At 34.0% G+C, this 15,019-nt stretch overlaps 1 protein-coding gene across 1 annotated transcript in view; it reads right to left on the bottom strand.

The window, feature by feature from the left end:
- Positions 1 to 15,019, bottom strand: part of LOC139529866 (uncharacterized) — a 42,892-nt gene that overhangs the window by 8,349 nt on the left and 19,524 nt on the right. The window contains exons 12-24 of the mRNA XM_071325805.1: positions 13,614 to 13,766; positions 13,049 to 13,184; positions 12,478 to 12,658; positions 11,500 to 11,776; positions 9,514 to 9,700; positions 9,124 to 9,335; positions 7,829 to 8,061; positions 6,807 to 6,960; positions 6,122 to 6,300; positions 5,311 to 5,454; positions 4,681 to 4,843; positions 3,983 to 4,127; positions 3,503 to 3,624 (exon numbers count right to left, since the gene is read on the bottom strand). Of these exons, the coding sequence (XP_071181906.1) occupies positions 3,503 to 3,624; positions 3,983 to 4,127; positions 4,681 to 4,843; positions 5,311 to 5,454; positions 6,122 to 6,300; positions 6,807 to 6,960; positions 7,829 to 8,061; positions 9,124 to 9,335; positions 9,514 to 9,700; positions 11,500 to 11,776; positions 12,478 to 12,658; positions 13,049 to 13,184; positions 13,614 to 13,766 (2,286 nt within the window). The remainder of the gene's footprint in view (positions 1 to 3,502; positions 3,625 to 3,982; positions 4,128 to 4,680; positions 4,844 to 5,310; positions 5,455 to 6,121; positions 6,301 to 6,806; positions 6,961 to 7,828; positions 8,062 to 9,123; positions 9,336 to 9,513; positions 9,701 to 11,499; positions 11,777 to 12,477; positions 12,659 to 13,048; positions 13,185 to 13,613; positions 13,767 to 15,019) is intronic.

Raw genomic sequence — 15,019 nt, 5'->3', positions numbered from 1 at the left:
ATTACACGATTACTCCACTGGCAAAATCATTTTCTATGTCTACAGAATCATAAAATTTTGTGGTCAAATATCTAATTTTAATAATAACTAGAGGCTCTCAAGAGCCTGTATCGCTCACCTTATTCTACTTGGGTTTTTGAAATCATATGAAAAAATATAAAATTTGGCTAAAAGTGACAACACAACCTCATTGATAAGGAAAGGAACATGTTTAATTTCATTCAAAAGTCCCCTACTGGCGGCCATCTTGGATGGCGGATCGGCTACAAAGTAACAACACTTGGTCAGCACCTCATAAGGAACATTCATGCCATGTTTGGTTTTATTCCATTCAGTGGTTCTCTAAAAGAAGTCATTTGTATGCATTTCCCATAGGGTCCTATGTTAAACTAAGTCCCCTGCTGGCGGCCATCTTGGATGATGGATCTGCTACAAAGTAACAACACTTGGTCAGCACCTCATAAGGAACATTCATGCAATGTTTAGTTTTATTCCATTCAGTGGTTCTCTAAAAGAAGTCATTTGTATGCATTTCCAATAGGGTCCTATGTTAAACTAAGTCCCTGCTGGCGGCCATCTTGGATAATGGATCGGCTATAAAGTAACAACACTTGGTCAGCACCACATTAGGAACATTCATGCCATGTTTGATTTCATTCCATTCAGTGGTTCTCTAAAAGAAGTCATTTGTATGCATTTCCCATAGGGTCCTATGTTAAACTAAGTCCCATGCTGGCGGCCATCTTGGATGATGGATGGCATGGGCTACAAAGAAACAACACATGGTCAGCACGGCATAAGGAACATTCATGCAATGTTTGGTTTCATTCCATTCAGTTGTTCTCTAAAAGAAGTCATTTGTATGCATTTCCCATAGGGTCCTATGTTAAACTAAGTCCCCCGCTGGCGTCCATCTTGGATAATGGATCGGCTACAAAGTAACAACACTTGGTCAGCACCACATTAGGAACATTCATGCCATGTTTGATTTCATTCCATTCAGTGGTTCTCTAAAAGAAGTCATTAGTATGCATTTCCCATAGGGTCCTATGTTAAACTAAGTCCCCCGCTGGCGGCCATCTTGGATGATGGATTGGCTACAAAGTAACAACACTTGGTCAGCACTCCATAAGGAACATTCATGCTATGTTTGGTTTCATTCCATTTAGTGGTTCTCTAGAAGAAGTCATTTGTATGCATTTCCCATAGGGTCCTATGTTAAACTAAGTCCCCCGCTGGCAGCCATCTTGGATGATGGATCGGCTACAAAGTAACAACACTTGGTCAGCACTCCATAAGGAACATTCATGCTATGTTTGGTTTCATTCCATTTAGTGGTTCTCTAGAAGAGGTCATTTGTATGCATTTCCAATAGGGTCCTATGTTAAACTAAGTCCCCCGCCGGCGGCCATCTTGGATGATGGATCGGCTACAAAGTAACAACACTTGGTCAGCACCCCATAAGGAACATTCATGCCATGTTTGGTTTTATTCCATTCAGTGGTTCTCTAAAAGAAGTCATTTGTATGCATTTCCCATAGGGTCCTATGTTAAACTAAGTCCCCCGCTGGCGTCCATCTTGGATAATGGATCGGCTACAAAGTAACAACACTTGGTCAGCACCACATTAGGAACATTCATGCCATGTTTGATTTCATTCCATTCAGTGGTTCTCTAAAAGAAGTCATTAGTATGCATTTCCCATAGGGTCCTATGTTAAACTAAGTCCCCCGCTGGCGGCCATCTTGGATGATGGATTGGCTTCAAAGTAACAACACTTGGTCAGCACTCCATAAGGAACATTCATGCTATGTTTGGTTTCATTCCATTTAGTGGTTCTCTAGAAGAAGTCATTTGTATGCATTTCCTATAGGGTCCTATGTTAAACTAAGTCCCCCGCTGGCGGCCATCTTGGATGATGGATCGGCTACAAAGTAACAACACTTGGTCAGCACTCCATAAGGAACATTCATGCTATGTTTGGTTTCATTCCATTTAGTGGTTCTCTAGAAGAGGTCATTTGTATGCATTTCCAATAGGGTCCTATGTTAAACTAAGTCCCCCGCTGGCGGCCATCTTGGATGATGGATCGGCTACAAAGTAACAACACTTGGTCAGCACCCCATAAGGAACATTCATGCTATGATTGGTTTTATTCCATTCAGTGGTTCTCTAAAAGAAGTCATTTGTATGCATTTCCCATAGGGTCCTATGTTAAACTAAGTTCCCGGATGGCGGCCATCTTGGATGATGGCTCGGCAACAAAGTAACAACACTTGGTCAGCACCTCATAAGGAACATTCATGCCATGTGTGGTTTCATTCAATTCAGTGGTTCTCTAAAAGAAGTCATTTGTATGCATTTCCCATAGGGTCCTATGTTAAACTAAGTCCCCTGCTGGCGGCCATCTTGGATGATGGATCGGCTACAAAGTAACAACACTTGGTCAGCACCCCATAAGGAACATGCATGCTATGTTTGGTTTTATTCCATTCAGTGGTTCTCTAAAAGAAGTCATTTGTATGCATTTCCCATAGGGTCCTATGTTAAACTAAGTCCCCGGCTAGCAGCCATCTTGGATGATGGATCGGCAACAAAGTAACAACACTTGCTCAGTACCTCATAAGGAACATTCATGCCATGTTTGGTTTCATTCCATTCAGTGGTTCTCTAAAAGAAGTCATTTGTATGCATTTCCCATAGGGTCCTATGTTAAACTAAATCCCCCGCTGGCGACCTTCTTGGATGATGGATCGGCTACAAAGTAACAACACTTGGTCAGCACCTCATAAGGAACATTCATGCCATGTTTGGTTCCATTCCATTCAGTGGTTCTCTAGAAGAAGTTCAAAATGTAAATTGTTAACGACGACGACGACGGACGACTGACGCCAAGTGGTGAGAAAAGCTCACTTGGCCCTTCGGGCCAGGTGAGCTAAAAATTAGGAAGATCATATCATAGGAAAAGTGTGTACTAAGAAGTAAAGTAGCTTGAACTTTCACTTATCAAAAACTACCTTGACCAAAATCTTTAAAAGAAAACGAGACAGACGTACGAACGGCCACACAGACCGTAAAGTGGAATGCCCCTATGTGGGGCATTAAAATGTGTTTTTCTTTTACTTAAATTATAGAAAATGAGTTCACCGATATAACTGCTGTCACAATCGGGGTACACAATGTAGCCGTCACTGCTTCCCCGTTAAGCGATCAATCCGTTTTTTAAGCACGTTTTGTGTGAGGTTAGTGCCTGAAACTTTCGTATTCTATATATTTTATGTGTACCATTGTAAATCTGTTTGCCATTTAGGTTTGTTTTTCTTTTGGAAATAGCTATTTTGGGCCCGTAGTCGATAACACTCATTTTTAATGGTTGAAAGCCCACTCGATTTCTTGACTATTACGGTTCCTTTTTCATATAGTCATTATCATTTTTACATTAATTTATGGTGATAATTATGGCATTGAATACTTTGTATCTAGATGAATTTCATATCAGTACCTCTTTTAATGTTCAATATTGCCTGATTTGTTTGCCCTGCATGATGCCAAACATCGTCATTTAAATTGTCAAAGACTCCTTCCGGTTCTTCCTTATCTGAATATCCTGCTGTCCATTCATACCTTTAACAATTTGAATATTTTAAATACATGAATTTCCGGAGTTGCTCCGTCTCCTTTTCGTGAACAGCTGATATATGTCTTATTCTAAGATGAATTATAATGATTTATCAAAGAAGATTTCTTGTGCTTTTAGAAAGCGAGAAAAGCTATATTCAGAAAACAATGTAATATAGAAAATCACTAACCAATTTATCAAAGGAATTTCAAAATAAACACTATGTATCCCTTTTTGCATATATAAGTTTTTTTTAGACCAAGAAATTGCATTCGTGTACACTAAATTATACGTTTTTTCTATAATAATCTATGATTTACTCGATTCTGTTTTGAATTTGAAAATTATTTATGTTATATTTACCATAATGGTCTCAATCCTTGAGCTTGTACTACATGCCATTTGGCAGCCAGGGCGACATTTGATGGTGTATACTTCACATCACTAAAGGGAGACGTCTCCTGAATATTTGTTATATCATATATGCCTAACAAGTTGTTATTATTTGCTGAAACACAAATCTACTAAGTTCAAACACATATATCAATATAGATTATATATTTTGAGGACTAGTTGTTGCATTTAAAAATATTTGGTCAATTTTCAATTTAGTGCATGAAGCATAGAGGTGTATAACTAGCTTCTACTTTTATATTAAAGTATTACAGAGTGTTAAACTATAAGAACTTTGCAATATACATTGAAAACGCAATCATATCTTTTAAGTTTGAAACTTCGTCAGTGCGCATCATAAGTTACAATGTTATAATTTCTATCCATTACGGTATTTGACGTCGAAGCTAGTTGTACGATGTATGTAGTTTTTGAAAATGTGTTCACAACAACTAGTAGAAAAAAATATCAAAATATATCAGGCTTTAAAATGTGTAAGACAGACGCGAGTTTATTCTAAAACAAAAGTATCATAGAAGCTGGAATTGAAATAAGTGCCCTGAGTAGAAATCTTCAGCGTCTCCTATTTAAACAAACTAATAATTTGGATGCATATTGCACATTCTTTATTATAAAAAAATAAGATATTTTGTATGAAATTGTAATACCTTTGGTCACATCATTACATGCTCGTTTTGAACAGCGTTGTCCTTGAGCAGCACAAACACAATGTCCTTGACACGTGACCGCGGAACATCTCCTTATCAATTCTAATGAACCTCCGGGTACAAGTTTAAATTGAGAATGTATCATTCTGCTTGGTAATCCAATCTGTAATGGCAAAATTCTTTAATGCAGAATTACCTCAGTTGCAATCATAATTTTAGAAATTCATCTATACTGCTCAAAGTTCATATCCATTTGAAATATAATACATAACATTCGAGATAAAAACAAATTGGATAAAGAGTGTTGGGTAAATAAATGGATTAACCAATGGATAACAAAAGAAATAATCAATGCGTTTTTTTTTCTGATACAGTCATGTATAACTTGCTTAAAATTTAATCTTAAAAATAAGAAAAGTATAGATATTACCTCCAATAAAATATGGACTTAAATTTCCAATTAAAACTTTTCACTTTAAATGTCCGGCATCACAACATAACAATCACTTTACATATTGTAAAGGAAGCGTCTTTATCAACATTTTATTTTTTGGTGCTCGACTAGATGATGTTATTGTAAACGTAATAGAACGCTATGTAACATGTATAACGGAGGTAAACACATTTTACCTGGTTGACCGCCCAAACGCTTACAAACACATGCTCAAACTTTGCCAAGTTTTTAGTATCTACTTCAAATGTCTGAACATATCCTTCATCATACTTGTCGACTCCCGATTGGTTATGTAGAAATTCCTGTGGTGAACCAGATATCTAAAAAAGAGTTGATTTTCTTTATTCCATACCGAATAGAAATAACAAGATGAACAATAAGCAAATTTCAACTTCAAAGTAGTATTGTCATTGGTTTTACTTCTGCACTGATAAAACTTCTACATTATTGTTTTATTTATCAATGAAATGTGATAGATATAACCTCAGAATATCTAAGTAGTGTTGAACAATCAACGCTTGATTCTATCAATAAAAAAGAATATTAAAAAAAAATATTGTTCATCAAATCTGTTGATGCTGATGATCCAATACGAACAATTAGAGTGTACGGGGAATGGCAATTTTTTGGAATAAAGTTGTGGAGAAATCAACAAATATAATGCAATGATGATAATAATCGAATCCAAGTGATCATAACCAATAGTAGTCCAATGAAATCATTCATAGTCACTGTCCATATGCCATCCGCACAAGTAGCTAGAGATCTCGACTGTAAAGAAAAAAAGAATCTGATCTCAGAACCAACCGACATGTACAAAGATGTTAACAAGACAATTATTTGCGAGGACAAGAATGCTTTACTATTGAGAGGTTACAGTGTTGAACCTATATCACAATTTGGAGTGCTCCGATATATAACGAATGAACATACTTGTACAGAACAGAACAGTACAATTGACCAAAATATTAGAATTTCACATTTTACCTTATTAAAATCATCTGTCATATACTTGCTACCAAGGGATACAAAGTACTTGTCTATTCCAGTATGAAGATCTGTGAATCCTAACCATGACAACCAAAGTTTATATCTTGACCAATTCATCCAGTCATCAACATGTCGATGAAGATTTGCTGCGTGATCAGTTTTAATTGCAAACATGCCTAGGAAACAAACAGTGTATATGCCATTTACTTCAAATTTCCTCTAGCAGATAATTGGAAAGAAATGAATGTTGTGTTTATAATCTCTCACTATATATAGTATGGGTCAAATACAAAATATAGTAATCAATGAAGCTAAACAAAACCAAGTTGTTAGAGATAGAAATATTTAACATATGTATTGACGAATCATCTTTATACAATGTGAATTTAATAGCACAACTATGGCTTCAAATGTTGCAGTCCTTATGAGCTATTTTTTTCAAAAGGAGCAACTCCATAGTCTTCAGTGCTTTACAGGAAAAAGAGTCAAGCATGGTTTACAAATGTTTCACGCACTGTTTGCTGTGTACACGAAGTATCTCTATGATTTTATCTTTCGTCTTACATGTATACAAAACGAGCTTTTAAGTTTACAACGAGGCAAACAAACTCAAATTCAGAACAAATAGTGAACCTTATGACAATTATTTAAATACAGACGTGTGTTTAACATGTGTTAATACCTGAAGTTGGCGGAGAGCTGTCTATTACAATCCCTTTAGATTCGTCTTCAACGCATATTTTAGCACCATTACACACAATGAGTTTTACTGTATAATTACCACCATCATGCAAATCAATTTGAGAAAATGTGTACTCTCTTACAATGCCGTTTAACTACAAAATATAAATGCAAGTTTAAAAAAAAATATATTTACTTTTGATAGAATAGATGATTTGTGTAATAAGTGGCAATGAGACAGCTCTTCTTCCAAGTCATAATTTGTTAAAGTAAAAAAACAAAAGTCCGGTTTTGATTGCCAAAAAAATAAAATCGTGTCAATATTCAGAAAGTGGTTTTATGGAACACTTGGTGGAGCCAGCAACATTAAGAATAATTAGATAATTTAGGTTTAAACACAATGAAGGACGCTAAATGTTCTTCGTCTTTGAATTAAAGTCAAAAGAACATAGAAAAGACCGGATTTTCTCCATGGTAAGTGTCGTTGAAGTAAACGTTGAGTGTCCAAGTGAATTTACAATACCAAATACATTGATCAGGCAGCTAATGTCATGTAATTTTCACAAAAAAAAATGTAGTTTGGGCATTTAGCAATGGGGAAAACAATTCATTTGTCATGAAGGGAGTGTTTGAGAATGATTGGGGTGTTTAAAAATGGATGTATCATGTTTATTCACTTACCCTTCATTTTTTCAAATTCTGACTTGAATCAACGACCTCACAGTTTAAATCTATTCGGTACTGATCTTTACAATAGGAAGGTATTTTTGAGTGCACTGTTTAAAGGAAAAACATATTGCCCATGCTGATGTCATCGATACATTTGATGACAATGGAAAGTTTTTTAAACGATTTTTTCACTCTTATCTGACATGACAGATATTTATTTTTTTACTTTTAACGGTGGTGTGTTATAGTGATTACCAGGGAATTACAAAATTGAGTATAAAACGAGGTTTCGAAAAATCAAAGCGTAAGATGACTGTACACTTAAAATACGCTTCTCTCAATTCTACTTATTACTTCTGTGGAAGATGTATTGAATTCGCCTCCTCTGTGTGATGCAATGGATAGATACTGGCGCTGTATAAAAGATTCTTTGTCTTCTACCTCCCAATGAATTCTTATTGTACTTCTGAATACTATAGAATTGTCTTTGATAGAACCTAATTCTGTAGACAAGTAGGGTTTAACCTTCATCAATGGTGGTGTGTCGTCTATGAAGAAACCGTTTGAATGAGCTTCTGTACCAAGTCCTATAAATCAATGTATTATCATCATATGAATGAGCCTTAATAGAAATAACAAATTGTATATATAAACAAATTTAATAAACATTCAAAAAAGAGCGGAAACTCATTAAAAGATATTGGATGTGTGAGTTCTTAGAAACATTTCCACAGCAGCACACTCTTTACACAGTATATTCTATCTTGAATGTTTTATACTATTTCTAGCTGGTGATAATCTATGATAAATAATAAAAACAATGTGCAGAAGATAACTTAACATTTCTTATTTTGATTGCAAGAAAAATGTATGTATAGATACTTCCAAGGCAAGGTAGTATTTCCGGAAAATAGCTCAGCACATTTAAAAAAATTCATCGCCTGAAATTTTTTGTAATGAGGCGTTTATAAAGTGATGATTACGGTTACAAATCGGATAACTACCTATGATAATATGTTATATCATGTTATCGTCTGAATCCAGTCGTAAACATTCGTAACCTAGTCCTACGTATCGGGAATAGACCATTGATGTATTGTGCGATTCTACTGCAACATAATGAAGTCCTGCCTTGCTTCCATGGTTAATTTTTTCTTTTTTTTAAATTTCCAACAACAAGTCACAGGATCTTGATAAAACTTTTGACAAATTGTCTATCAAGGACAAAATATAACGCTCATACATTTAAAACTTCTTCTAAATGATGTAAAAATACATAATCAATTTAAGAAAAAGAAAAGCGAAAATGTCAAAAATACAAACAGATTTCAATTTATATGTTATATTTTTTAACATAAAATTAAGATAGCAATCCTAAGGCAGTCTTTGTAGCGCTATCACTAAAAATGTTGTGTAGTATAACAAAGCAGAAAAGTAGTATTAATCATGATTTAATCAATATCATATACATTTAAAAAAGAAGATGTGGTATGATTGCCAATGAGACAACTCTCCACAAGAGACCAACATGACACAGACATTATCAACTATAGGTCACCGTAAGGCCTTCAACAATGAGCAAAGCCCATACCACATAGTCAGCTATAAAAGGTCCCGAAATATCAATGTAGAACAATTCAATTCATTACCTGCTTTATTATATGCTTTTATTGTTACATAAATACGCTGTCCTCGTGGTAGGCTATGTAGTAAATCTGGTTCCACCAATATATCAGAGCGTGGTAAATGTGTGGATTTTACAATATCATCTGATCCTGGTTTTGTTCCGACTCGCCATGCAAATCTGTCAATGCCGGACTGAGGATCTGTAAATCCATACCATTTTGCAGATATGTAATTTCTGTGCGAAATAAAAAAAAATAAATACAAGAAAATCGTTGTAAAACTATTGCATACAACTGTATATATTGATGCATTGTCTGAACATTTATCTGATGGGTAACTAGTCTAGATGCCACATGTTAAGTTAATCGGAAACACATATCCACTATAATTGAATTATTTTAATTCACACTAACCTTAAGGACTGATATTCTATGTCATATACATCTACGCCATCTAACACTATCCCTTGTGTTGGTGGACTGTTGTCAATAATAACACCATCTGACGTCACTGGTGTACACATGTCAGCGGTATTACATGCTGTGATAGTAGTGTAGTATCGTATACCAGATCCCAAATGCATATGGCAGAGAGTAAAATCTGCCGAAAATAAAACATTGTTAAAAGAAAATCTGTACAACTCATCCTTAAGATATAGTGGTATGATTGCCAAATACATCAACTCTCTATTTAAGTCACAATTTATAAAAGAAACTATTATAGGTCAAAATACGGTCTTCAACACGGAGCCTTGGCTCACACCGAATAACAAGAACACTTTCTATCTGGTCATGAGCATAAGACGAAGAAAGTTTATCGACAATATAAATTTAGATTCGTCAAATTCAGACACTTACTGACTTTTTTCTTAAAACATTGTCAAACCATATCCTATTTTTTAAATTGTTATTTTTAAATTAAGTTTACGACATCGTGATTCAATGGATTAATAGCTGGTTGTGGTTCGTATGCCAACCTAGAATTAATCTTTGAAATATATTTTCAACGTTCCACCCTCCATTCGACAGTTAAATGTATATTTTAAAAGTTGAAAAAGTAAAATCATAAAAATTCCCATCGCCGAGCCAAATTCAAAACAGAAAGTCTCTATTCAAATTGAAAAATCGAAAGCTCAAACACATCAAAAGAATGGATAACAACTGTCATATTCCTAACTTACGGCATTTTCTTATGTTGAAAATGGTGGATTACACCTAGTTTAATAGCTAGCTAAACTTTTAACTTGTATGACAGTCATAAAACTACGATGTGTGAACAGACAGACATAATAGATAAAATGTCAAAAATTGGGATTCAGCAGTCAACATTGTTATAATCTTAATCACTATAAAAAAATATAGTAACAGAGAAACACAAAAAAAACCATGCAGACAATGCACATTAGTAAAGATGAAAGACAAGAAAACAAGAATTTAAAACAATGACGGGATTTATCAGTTCAGAGATATGCAATAAAGAAACTCAATATAAGATTAAACGCCTTTTTAAAGGAATCTATTGGTGTATAAACTCGACTAATTCACTCACAAACGAAAAAAGTCCTAGAGACTTTTATTATATGTTTGTGAGAGACTTGGTCCAGTTTATACACCAATAAATTCCTTTAAAAAGGCGTTTAATCCTTACAATTCTTTAAAATTGGAGATAGGGGATGGATATATTTTTCCACACTCGTTACCTCTATCACACGTAAATGGTATATTTATATCATTGAATAGGCTGGCGCATGAATATATTTGTTGGGTAACGCAAAAATATTGACTCAATGAAATTTGCCATATGACAAAAAGTAAACTGCAAAAACTCTTTTATCATTCAAACGAATGTTTCTGTGTACATGCATTATTTTATTTAACGATTAACGTGCAGTGAAAATTTATTTGTTAACGTCAAAATCATATAAGAATTATAAAGACATACATTTATTCAAGAAGAACATAAGCAAAAATGAAAAACAAGAATATAAAAAGTTACCTAAGCACAATAACACAAATACGGCATGTATCATCACAAAAATACGTCAAATAGTTACAGCCAAAACAGAATACAAACTAAAAGTCATATTCATAAAGACTATTTAAAGTTATATTATTAAAACAAATAAAATAATATTATAACACGTTATTAAGATGATAAACAACGTCAGTAGCCGGAATCTATATTTCAATATCATCGTGTATTATTTGTAAAGTTGATACGAAATATTTATCAGCAATGTCTTGGTACCTTCTGATAAACTGTTTAGATAAAGGACTACACGTTCTTTGACACACCCCATATTCCGGGATCATGATCTATCTACTCGGACACTATAAAAACAAAAGAAACCCCAAAGAAACAATAAATACATTGTTTAAACAACACCAAATTATACTTACTATTAGATATTCCTATATCCTGATTGACTAATACATCTTCACATTCTTGACAGGTCCCGATGCTGACAAAATATGCCTTAATGGTAGAATGTGGATCGTGAAATCCTTCCCAGTAGGCTGACAGAGTCTTCACATCTGTTTGGTAATCTATATCTTTCATATATGAAGTAGCTGTTTTTTTACTACCATCATACACATGTCCAGCAACTGGGGGCGACATGTCATATACGTAAGCCCAAGAGGAAGCAGTGCTTATTAAATTGGCTCTATTTATAGCCTACAAATATCAAAGGTTGTCGTTAACCATCAAACTCTATTTCTTGTCGTTCTAGAAAATATGGGTACATTTCATAGACATTGCAACAAGAGTAAACAAAAACAAAAAATTGATACGATAAATCATAAATCAGGCATAATTCTAAAAAAAGGATACTCTAACTGCATTAAAAGTTTAGGAATAGTTGTGTGTTACTACAAATAATACAAACACTGGCAGCAATACATATAATGTAAGCCTTGATGTGTTCGTTACATAACATCTAAGCATTGACAATTTACGAATTTCAGTTCGCACACTTCTCGCAAAAGTTTGTTTTCTTATACACACTTATTATATACTACTTTTTGGTTTTTATACAATTACCAAAAATGTAGGGTGATAATCCAAATTGTTATGACAGGAAAATGACCGTCAATAATATTCACGGAAATTTTGGATATAACAGTTGTTATGGTATCAAAGGGAAAGTATCATCATACAGCATGAAGATACATGAAAGTGGTTGAGTAAAAAATATAATGTGAAGTCACATGTACAATGTAACGTATCACTCTTAGCAATATCATGGTAATATTTATTCAATTTGCTTTAATAATTACCAAAAATTAAGGTACAATGATGTACAACGGCAGTAAGTAAGTAAGTAAGTAAACAAGTAATGTAAAGGTTATTCTTATTCCTTTTGATATTTTGTTTACCTTAACTGTGATGAAATAAGCATGGCCTTCGTGAATATTGATAGTTTTATCTTCAGCTGATACTCCACAATCTAGTGTGGTCTTTGTAAATGGGATGATATCGTCATGTCCAGGATGAGAACCAACAGACCACAGATAATGATCTATTCCACTCTCTTTGTCAATGAATACATCTCTCCAGCTATGAAAAACAAACCACTCCATTTAAACTTTGTCATAAAACAGTGTGTATGGCCCAACTTTTAAACAATTCACATCAAAATGAATATGATAGCACTTTTGACAAGAAAAGAATAATTGGCAGTCGAAAAAAAAAAGTTAAAAATCTGAAACTTTCACTAAAAAGTTTACAATAAGTTGGCTTTATTATTTAGACTCTTCCGAATTTGTCATTTCAGAAAAGATACATAAAATTTATAAAATACAAATGTTTCAGTTAATATCTGTTGAAACAATCGTAAAATGCTGTTTTGTATTCCCTATATACAATGATAATTTACAAAAATAACTCCAAGATAAGAGGTTATAACTTCCTATCAGATTTTCTTAATCGCATGTAAGGTCAATATACCAAGCATTTATTTCACTCAGATCCGACATGTGTCGCCCCTTTATAGTTATTGGTTGGACAGTCTTCTCTGGTGGAGTGTTGTCAATCTTAACAGGGTGTGAATCGGCTGTCGAACTTCTTGTTGCAAAGTCCAGCCCTGTAAACAAGAAATTGATTTATCAAGCATGACTGTTAACGTAAAAATGAAGTAAGGCATGTGTCTTTCGTTTGGATATATTCAACGTGCATTGGTGGGGAAAAGCTTAGACCGAAGCACATTTATAATGTTGAACATTTTACACTTATCCGTATTATATATGTGTATTTTGCATAAGAAAAAAGAAACTTAATGCAAGCCAAAAACAAATATATTTGTAATTATGATACACTAGTTTTTCTGTTTATTTAATATTAGTGTCATTATCAAATATGGAAATAAGTAAACTTAATTCGCAGAATTTTACATGCACCATCAAGAAGAGAAATAATATAAAAAAAATTAATGAATGCGAAATTATCAATATGAAGTTATTGAGATTTCTAAAAAGAGAATAATAAGAAGCTAAAGAATGCATTGTCAGAATACCTTTAACTGTAGCGTAATACTCGTGACCGTTCTGTAGCCGTAGTGTTCTTTGTGAATGTAGTCCATCTTGAAATGGTAGTTCGTGTATCGTGTAATGGTTAACAAGTCCTACTGATGTGAACGGAAATATATCTGTTCCGCCTTTTGTTGATCCTTAATAGTAAATACAACAGATAGTTATGTTTACAAATCAAATGTGTGTTGTATACATTTCTTATTTAGGGCTGTATATCAAGTAAAAATTAAAGGTACAGTAACTTGTAGTCAATAATGATGAAAAACGGAAATATCTGCTTTGAATAGATATTGAATGGCTTGAGACCTTGTGAGCAGATTGTTTATATCATATTAAAATTTTCACTCCATTATTCCGTTTATGGATGAGCAGGGCTCTTCAGGTTTATATGGTACTTTGGCGAAAATGGCTATGTTTTAAAATAAAACTTTACTTTGCTTATAGACAAACCTAGGTATCTTGAAAATTGTTCAGCCATGGCATGATCAAATAAGTTCAAATGCATTTTGTTTTATGTATAAGAAAATTTAAAACTTAACTAAGTGCTCCAACAAAAGTTTTCAAAATAAAGAAATTTCACAAAGAGGATTGAGAACTTTCCCACAGGTATTGTTTGAAGTAAGCTGTATTGATTGATATCGACAAAAGAGGTACATTGATACCTGTTAATTATTGGAGATTTAAACTGTTACACTGAATGGACCATTTAATGAAACTCAACTATGTGTAAGTTTTATCATCTTCTGCAAAGACAAAAAGTATGATGCACTCTTAAACCCATCCTAATTCTATTGACCTAGTGCATACCATGCCTTAACAAAATTCCAGCTGCACAGGTTTGTCTGTACTCCGTATTAATTTTGAGTTAAAACGCATTCATGTTAGCCATGGGGTCCACGTGAATAAAATTGAAGAGGGAAATGGGGAATGTGTCAAAGCGAAAACAACCCGACCATAGAGCAGACAAAAGCCGAAGGCCACTAATAGGTCTGCAATGTAGCAAGAAACTCCCGCACCCGGAGGCGTCCTTCAGCTAGCCCCTTAAAAAAACTCCGAAATATACACAAGAAACTAAAATTAAAAATCATACAAGACTAACAAAGGCCAGAGGCGCAACATTGCGGCGGTGTTAAACATGTGAACCTTGTCTCAAACGTATGATTTCAATAATAAGTGGCTTTTCAAAGTCCGAAATCAATTTGACTTAACCACGTCATTATTAACATAGACAAATGTAATAAATTGAACCCTATAGTTGTCTGGAAATATAATGAAAAAAACTATTTTGTTATTTTTTATTTCAGATCAAGGTTCACTCGACTCCAATCTTAATTCACTGGGATTGTCAGTTTTCCTACGAAGGTAGATGGTTCTCTCCATGCACCCCGCT

The sequence above is a fragment of the Mytilus edulis genome, chromosome 7, assembly GCF_963676685.1.
Source record: "Mytilus edulis chromosome 7, xbMytEdul2.2, whole genome shotgun sequence".
Lineage (NCBI taxonomy): Eukaryota > Metazoa > Mollusca > Bivalvia > Mytilida > Mytilidae > Mytilus > Mytilus edulis.
This window is presented reverse-complemented; position numbering and strand designations above follow the sequence as displayed.